General features: G+C 39.3%; 1 protein-coding gene across 1 annotated transcript in view; it reads left to right on the forward strand.

Annotated features, from left to right (window-relative positions):
- kcnj5 (potassium inwardly rectifying channel subfamily J member 5) overlaps positions 1-7,814 on the forward strand; it is a 20,858-nt gene extending 13,044 nt beyond the window's left edge. Inside the window, exons 3-4 of the mRNA XM_020600466.1 lie at positions 1,272-2,145; positions 6,476-7,814. Of these exons, the coding sequence (XP_020456122.1) occupies positions 1,272-2,145; positions 6,476-6,852 (1,251 nt within the window). The 3' untranslated portion in view covers positions 6,853-7,814. The remainder of the gene's footprint in view (positions 1-1,271; positions 2,146-6,475) is intronic.
- The last annotated feature ends 1,603 nt before the right edge of the window (positions 7,815-9,417 follow it).

Consider the following 9,417-nt stretch of genomic DNA (forward strand, 5'->3'; position numbering starts at 1 on the left):
GTTCCAGATCCAATCCCTCATAAACTATTAACCTCTGTAGCAAATCACTTGCCTCATTCCGTACGTGGGTCATACTTGTTGTTGGTTCCTGCTAATTGTTAGTTCCAACGCTCATCTGCCCTCGCAGATATCAATATACCTGCGTGTTTCTTCATACAGCTGAGGGTCCAGCGACCCCTTCATACTCTCCTTGTCTCGGCTTACTGGTCCAGGGCGTGCTGGTCATGGGTCCTGGATTCTGGTTCCGAGGTCGGGTCACTAGTCGGTCATACCGCAGGAACGCGATGTCTCCCCTCGCCCTGGCCTCCCTTAACCTCGGCATCAACTCCCTTCTTCTCTTCCTCACAGACTCGGTGTAATCTTCATTTATATAAATATTGGATCCTTTAAGCTTCTTTGGTTGTTGCAGTATGTGTGCCTTATCTTTCTCTTTCATCAACTTTACCATCACCGGGATACAAAGTGACAACAAAGACTCACAACAGCTACAAAGAGACACAAGTCAACTGCAAAAAATGAGAGTCACAGAAATACTACAAAGACATATAAGAACTACAGTTACATGCACAATGACCACAAAGAGATGCATAAAATCATGTTAGGTCTCTTTCAGCCTGTGGTTCTTTCTCCATTGTAGGAGGGGTGAGGGCCTTTTACATGTCTGTGGCTAGGGCCCCAGTATCTCCTAATTTGTCCATGCTTTCTAAATAAATGTAATGTGTCTGCCCAAGCATATGCCACTCTTTTTAAGGATGACATAAGGGTGCAAAGGGAGGGAACATGGGGCAGGGAGGGAGGCATGACACAGCTGTGGAGCCAAATCGCTAAATTGGAGCTGGGCCAACATAGACAAAGACCTGAGTGTCCTTGAGCTCTTATTGTGGCCTTACTCTCTCTTTCTCTTTCTCCTGTACATACACAGACACCTACAATTTCATTGTGGAGTAGCACAGACCAGCACCTTTGTAACAGCTCTGAAATAAAAATACAATAAAATAAATATCCTCCTCACCAGCAGTGCAGAGAAGTGTGGTTTTGCTAAGGCTGAAAGAAAATCACCAAAAAGGTTAATACATACAGTACATCCTTCAGAGCAAACTCAATATAGAGAATAAATCAGTGTGACTACTGTAAAAATGCACCCATGTGGAGAAAAACCTGAGTTGCTTCTATTTCCTTGTTCTCGTCCCCTCTTTCTTTTTATCTTTGCTTGCTTGCATTCTTTCACCTCCTTACTTTGCCTTTCTTCTTATTTTTCCTTTTCTACATAGGTGAAGAAGCTTCCCAAACACTTGCGGGAGGCTCAAATCTCGACGGACCGAACCCACTTGATTTCTGACCCGGCAAAGAAGCCACGTCAAAGATATGTGCAGAAGGACGGAAAGTGCAACGTCCATCACGGAAACGTGCAAGAGACCTACCGTTACCTCAGTGACTTATTCACCACACTGGTGGACCTACGCTGGCGTCTTAGTTTCTTCATTTTCACCCTGGTCTATGTAGTCAACTGGCTTTTCTTTGGCTTTCTGTGGTGGCTGATAGCGCTCATCCGTGGGGATCTGGTGCATGCTGGCGAGGAGGGCTGGACCCCCTGTGTGCAGCACCTCAACAGTTTTGTCTCAGCCTTTCTTTTCTCTATTGAAACAGAGACCACCATTGGTTATGGTTATCGTGTAATCACAGAAAAGTGCCCTGAAGGTATTATACTGCTTTTGGTGCAGGCCATCTTAGGTTCCATTGTTAATGCCATGATGGTGGGCTGTATGTTTGTCAAGATCTCACAGCCAAAGAACCGCGCAGAGACCCTCATGTTCTCTCACAATGCTGTCATATCGGTGCGAGACAACAAGATGTGCCTGATGTTTCGGGTGGGGGACCTGAGGAACTCTCACATCGTGGAGGCATCAATCAGAGCCAAGCTGATCCGCTCGCAACAGACCAAGGAGGGGGAGTTCATCCCGTTCAACCAGACTGACATCAACATTGGATTTGACACGGGAGATGACCGGCTGTTTCTGGTGTCGCCACTTATCATCTCCCATGAGATCAATGAGAAAAGCCCCTTCTGGGAAATGTCACTGGCACAAATGGAGAAGGAGGAGTTTGAGATCGTGGTTATCCTTGAGGGCATGGTGGAGGCTACAGGTATGAAGGAGGGGAAGACGATCAAGGGAATGTAAGGATAGTTAGATGGACAGAGGGACACAGAGATTGATGAATTATTGTGAGCTCGGTGGGAGATAAGGGAGGATGGATAAGTAGATGGAAAGGCAGCAAAGTCTCACATGGAACGATGTGTTGCTTAAAAGAGAGGAGGGGCAGGAATGAGTCTCTGTAGGTACTGCAGACTGCAAAATATGGTGATGGATGGAAAGATAGAGACTAATATTAATAGATAATCACCTTTGTAAGTGAGACATAAATAATATTAATGTATTTTTGCTCAAACCTAGCACAGATTTTAATCAGGATTTTATCATTTTATGATTTCACAATAACTAACACATTTTTGTTGAGGAAGATGGCAAAAGGTTGTACCATTAATCCTGCAACTGCAATTATGTCTTCATCACACCACTATTTCTGTACATTTACAAGTATCTGTTACTTCACGTGAGGCAGATGATTGAAAACTAATTGTGTTGCAACCTTGCAAATTTTTATCTGTACTCCCTGGGGCATCCAAGTGTTTCCAATAACAGAGAATCAAATGACATATTTGAGATTTGGGAGAGGTAGTACTGCATAAAAATGTACTGTTAAATGAGATATAAAGCATCTGAAAATTAATGACTTAAAAAGTGTTTTACGGCTGTGGTCTTTGAGACCCAAAACAGAATTAATGTGTCATTTTCTGAAGAAAGTTTCAATTCAAAATCTTCTTTATAAGCAGTTTTCATTAAAAAAAAATGTGCAAATTAATGTACCGATGTGATTAAAATATTAAGTATGAAAAATTAAGTATATTTTTGACATGTGAAAGAGGCCCCGTGATCTCCAGGACCCCAAACAGAACATTAGGCCTAAATCTGACAAGAAAAAAAACTTGTTTGATAATTTTGTCATGTCATGCAGCCCACATTTTCACTGTTGCTACTTCAAGGTTATGCCTTTGATATTGTTTATATCAAAATGACGTGTCGCTACCCACACTACTAGTCCATGTTTTGGGTAAAGGCCAAGCAGTCCCCACAAAGCTCCTATTTCCAGCATGAGACTATATTCAAGGCTGCAGTGAAGCCTACAATGAGATTATAAAACTGGATTTTCAAATACACTCAATTTATAATATTATAAGATAGTGTTTTGTCATTTTGTAAAACCTTGTTGGCTACTGAGCATTAATCTCATTGGCATTCATAATTATAAAATCATGAATAAAGACACCTTTACAGGACAATGGGCTGTTAATTTGCTGTTCTAAACCGATTCCTGTGGGGTATTGGCTATTGTTTATGTGCCTAATGTACGGCCATTGTGCAAGTACTAATTATAATACACTTTTTTTGTTTCAATGGCAGTGACCATGGCATCAACCAGAGGTTATGTTGTCTCTGTCACTGACAGGCAGTGGACCAATCTGACCATCCATTAGCCCTTTTTCTTTTCCCTTGAGACTTAATAAACAGGTCACAGGGCATAAATCTCATGTCAGATCTGATGTAGACTATTTGAAAATTAATCATGTGAAACCTTATATTTACAGCCATGGTCTTTTGCATTTCTGGTTCCCTCGCCCTGAAGTCAGTTGGTTTTTAGAATGGGTTTTTGGTTAGAGGCCTGAAATAAGGCGCTATGGTTAACCCAAGGCCAATACATTTCCATGTTTTGTTCTATGACATAAAATATATTATTAAATACCCTACTCATGATTTTTAAGGCTTTTACATGTCTTAGAAAAGGAGGTTACTAACAAGTGGCTAAATGAGACAACAGGGGCTGTCTGGGACATTAAACATCATCACACCAAACACTGAGACTAATCTACTCAGTAACTTGCCATTACAGCCTTTTTATGTTTAAATCCACCCACGCACTTGCAAACTATTCTAACTGACGCAGATATGATCAATAGCTAGATCAGGCCACGCCAAGAGGAAAGGATTTTGTAGAACAGGAAAGTGAGCTAAATCAAATTACAACTTGGAAGTCAGGGGACTGTGGTGTCATTTGTTTATAGTCTAACAATATCTTTTCACTTCTGTCTGTAACTGTGATAAACTGTTGTTTGCCACAGATCTTATTTTCTGCAATAATCCAAAAATCTATGAAAAAAAATCCCATTTGCTTTTTGTCAAGGGAACCAGGGTGATGCTAACTTGGCTGGCCTACAAAAAATGTCTTCCCTATGCGCTCTGTAAGCTCCTAAGGTTGCAAATGTATAGCTGAATAAGCACGATCTTTTGCCAGTTAAAAAGTGACAAAACTGCTGTCAGTGTACTGTAAGGTGTCAGTTATTGCTGTGCCTACCAAAATCTTTTTCTTTCTTTTTTTGAGCCAGTGCAGGGGAGAGAATTTATTGCTTACACTTTTTGTCTAGAGTTTGAGAACACACATTTGTGGTCCCATATCAAACAACTAATTATTTCTTAAATTCACTCTAACTAGAGAAAAAAAAAGCATTAAAACCAGCATCTGATTATGCTCAACCCGGGGCCTTTCTGTGCGGAGTTTGCATGTTCTCCCTGCGCCTGCATGGGTTCTCTCTGAGTGCTCTGGCTTCCTCCCACAGTCCAAAGGTATGCAGCTTAGGCTGACTGGTGACTCTAAATTTCCCACAGGAGTGACTGTCAGGGAGTGTGGTTGTTTGTCTACATGTCAGCCCTGTGATAGCCTGTTGACCTGTCCATGGTGGACCCTGCCTCTTGCCCAGTGTCAGCTGGGATTGGCTCCAGCCCCCCCCATGAAACTATTCAGGAATAAATGGTATAGATAATGAATGGATGGATGGATCTGATTATGTCACTCAATTGGCCAGGCTTATATAGAATAAAATCTTAATATTTGTTAAAATGTTACAAATTTGATCCTGAACGGACTTGGGAAGTGACAGATAAGTGGATGGTAAGAGCTGAAGTACAAATACAAGAATTACAAATATATAGTTCTCACCAATGCATTTTGGCTCCATTTAAATTTTCTAAAGAAAAAATACATTTTAGCATCAGTAGCTATTCTATTCCTAACATTTCTAGGAATGAATAAAGTGGATACAAAATTAGCTATTTGAAAACTGAAAATTTCATCTGTGGGTGTCTAATGGGCAACCAAAGTTAGCTGTCTACAAATAGCTAAAGGGTCGTTAGAATCAAGATTTCTATGTATGGTGGATTTTTATATACTGCATTTTTATGCTTGTATATTTTTCATGTTTAGTCATTCCTGTAGAAAATGTTCAGTCATAAAACTAGCAACAGATCTGAACATTCTGTTACAGAAAAAATGATTATGCTGCAGTTTATTGTATCGTTTCTGGTGCTTGTTTTGCTGTACCAGAGGCCTCAGTCACGTCCATGTTGTGACAACAAGCCTTGTTTTTACCATCCAAATGCCCCAGAATAATGCTGCTTTGTCACCTTTTTTCTTGACAGTAAATTATTTATATATAAAATAAAGGCTGCTTTTGCCACTTCTCAGAATCCAGAAAGCATCGTCCATCAGTATTGTTGCAGTGTAGGGTGTTTGAAGTAGTATTTTTTTGTTTGATGTCTTTTTTTGTTCCAGGAAAAAAAGACATCTGCAGCAGGGCCCAAAAGTAAGTTTTAGAAATGCTTAGTAGGCTACTAGCAATTTGTCCTAAAAGAAAAGTGGGCACTACTGTGTTATATCTGAGCCAAGTTCTCTTATAAACATTAACATGGATATATAATAGTTCAACACCAACAGTGCTGGGAATCTACAGAAATGTCAGACAACAGTATAACTGCTAACAATCTCTTCTCATATTTTTGCTGTTTAATGTAATTTAAGGACACTGAAGCTGTACCATCTTCTTTCTGTTTGTTTCTGCCCTGTTTCTCCATTATTCTCAAAATGTTAGATGGGAAACTTTTGCTGCGATGTTCCCAAACAATCTAAAGATACACTCTGTCAATGTCTTGCAAAATCCAAGATGGCGGTAATGTGAAACTGCATATTCCTAAAACCCAGGTGTAACTAATGTAACCAACATTAATGATGGTCCATTTTCATTTGGCCATCCCAGTAAACCATTATGCATAATGCCAGTGCCTCAAAACTGACATAAGTGGGAAACAGGTCTTGGCCCTCTCTGTGTGCTGTTCCTGTATAATCATGAATAATTTAATGATGCTGTCTCTCTTTTTCCCTTCACACCTTTCCATCACTTTTGTTTACCTGTCTACTCTGATTGTGTGTGTGTGCTTGCCTCTTTTCATACCTCGTGTATGTGTGCTACATATTGATGGTGTGTGTGTGTGTTTGTGTGTGTGTGGCCTATCCATGCCTGTAACAGGAATGACATGTCAAGCACGGAGTTCCTACCTGGACACAGAGGTGCTTTGGGGTTATCGCTTCACACCGGTTCTCTCCCTGGAGAACGGCTTCTACGAGGTAGACTACAACAATTTCCATGATGTCTACGAGACCAACACCCCCACTTGTAGTGCCAAGGAGCTAGCTGCTAAGCTTCGGGAGGGGCCATTGTTGCCTTCACTTTCGCTTCTCAGCCCTGAAACTAAAATGCGCACTTTTGACCGCCTGTCCAAACAGGATCCACTAAGCCAGGATGAGGACAAAGAAGAAAGAGATTCAGGGGGTGAGAGAGGAGAAACTAATGGCTCTGCTGCTGCTTTGGAGAAATCGCACCTTGCTGATGGTCTGTCTGACTAATTGGCCACATCAGCTAAAAACCCAGGAAAGTCTGGACAAAAGGACAGGACAATATAATGCTTCGTTTAGTCAGTGGCCAGCTTTTTCCATTGCAAAGCTTGGAGATACAACGCCCCTGTCTCCACTCATGCAATATTCATCAGTATATACTATATATTGGTTTTGTAGACACTAAGTACACATACACAGATGCACATGTACAGTATCTACTATATCTGCACATAAAGGTTGGTGGTTCAGATTGTCTTTTTATAATCATAATGTCCACCTACTGCTATAACAGCTCAAGTTGTATAATGTGAACTTGAGCTAAAACTGGTAGCCATAAGTACCAATGTCTTATTATGGATACTCCAATATTCTTACTTTAAACTGTATTGATTCAACTTCATTTAAGCAGAGTATCAGTCTCATAACTCAGCTAATGTGTCTGACAGCAGCTTCTGTGTGGTAATGGGACCTTATTATAATTTATTTTTTTTTTTTTATGTGGGAGATTTTTTTCTGTCATTATTATTCTTGGAAATCCCATTCTCCTAGGAAATGTTTAAGGCTTTTTGTTCTTTTAATCAAGAGAAGATGTAAGAAATTCTTCTATAAAAGGCAACATTTACCTGCAACCACAATCTAGTCCATTTTTGTTCACATCTCATGATAACAGTGTCATAAATGCTGTCATTCTTTTTGTTGGATCATCTCGTCTACACACTGGGAGCTTTAACTGAAAAGAAACAAGCTAGTACCTCAGTTTATAGTCATCTTCAGGGTTTTAAACTAACAATAAAAACTAGGTAAATGTTAGCCATTTTCTTGGTACACAAAGCACAATTTTCCAAAAGGCGATTCCACACTGACCTAACCAGTGTTTCTGTTAGACCTTTCTGTTATATATAACTATATATACATACTGATTAAATATAAAACATACATATATGTACGGTGGCAAGATAATGTAAGTTAACCTTTTGAAATTTCCTGATTTTCTGCATTAATTTCTCATAAAATGTGATCTGATCTTCATCTAAGTCAAGAGTATTGACAAATATAATGTGCCTAAAATAATAACAATAAAAAAATTTTAAATTTTTCATGTCTTTAACAGCTATAAAAACCTCATAGTGCTAGTGGGAAAAGTATGTGAACCCTTGAAATAAGGACCTCTAAATAGTTCTTTGGAGTCAGGTGTTAGCATACTTGGAGTTTTGTTAAGAAAATTACTTTGGGGGTGTGGACTAGAGCTACTTTGACTGATAAAAGCCATGCAAACTCTTTGAGTTTGCTCCACACAAGAAGAACACAGTTATGTGAGCCGTACCTCGCCTTATAGAGCTTTCAGAGGGTCTGCGATCAAGAATTGTTGATTTACATAAAGCTGGAAAGGGTTACAAAGTGATTTCAAAGACTTTAGAAATTCACCAGTCTACAGTCAGGCAAGCAATCTACAAATGGAGACACTATGGTACTGTGGCTACTCTACCAAGAAGTGGGTGTCCAGTCAAAATGACCCCAAGAGCACAACGAAGACTCATCAGTGAGGTAAAGAAACAACCCCAGGTGACAGCCAAAGATTTGAAGGCATTATTAGAACTGGATAACATCTGTGTTCATGAATCTACATTATGTAAAACACTGAACAAGCAGGGTGTCTATGGCAGGATTTTTTTTTTTGTTATTATTTTTAGGCACATTATATTTGTTAATACTCTCGACTTAGATGAAGATCAGATCACATTTTATGACAAATGAATACAGAAAACCATGAAATTCCAAAAGGTTCACATACTATATATTTGGTATAAAAGCTGTCTAATTTGTATAATACATCATCTGGCTAATTCAACACTTGCAATATTTGCCTTCTTTGTAACTTTACAGTCTGAACTTTAAGTTATTATTTGAAGTGCTTGTCCAAACACGTTTGGTTCCATCTTGAATCTTTTCCATAAACCACCCCTGGGTTTTTGGCCCTCGTGACTACTGTTTTGGAAGCTGCACCTGTCCCGTGAAGGCCAGATCATACTTTTTTTTTTTTTTTTTTTTATTTCTTTTTAACGGGCACACTTACGAACTTTGAATCAATCCCTATGCCCTCTGCTGCTGATTAAGTTCGATACACTAAGAAATACAGGGTATTTTCTAGGCATGCAAATTATGAGATTTCTACAATATATTAATATGTGAAGCATTCATATCCAAAAATCGCTTGTCAAAAATACATTTGGTTCCTGGTACTTTAAAATCTCCCACTCCCCAATTTATGTCACTGGTTTTGTTTGTTGTTTTTTAACAGATGCTTGTCCAATCTATGTAATTACTTTCACAGTGACATATACCATTTTATTATGTATTCCATTTGTTAAATAATGCATTTGTCATTACAGAGAGATCATCTTTCATTGCTGGAATATCATCTGTTTTCTGTGTGTTCTAATTGGAATAAAATAATATGGCCGGAAGAACAACATGCTCCTGTGAGATCGTCTGTGCATGCATGAGTAAGTGTGTGTGTGAATGTGAGTGTGTGAATGTGAGAATGTTTGGCTTTCTTGCACATACCTTTGTCAG

Source organism: Monopterus albus, unplaced genomic scaffold (genome assembly GCF_001952655.1).
Source record: "Monopterus albus unplaced genomic scaffold, M_albus_1.0 scaffold46.1, whole genome shotgun sequence".
NCBI lineage: Eukaryota > Metazoa > Chordata > Actinopteri > Synbranchiformes > Synbranchidae > Monopterus > Monopterus albus.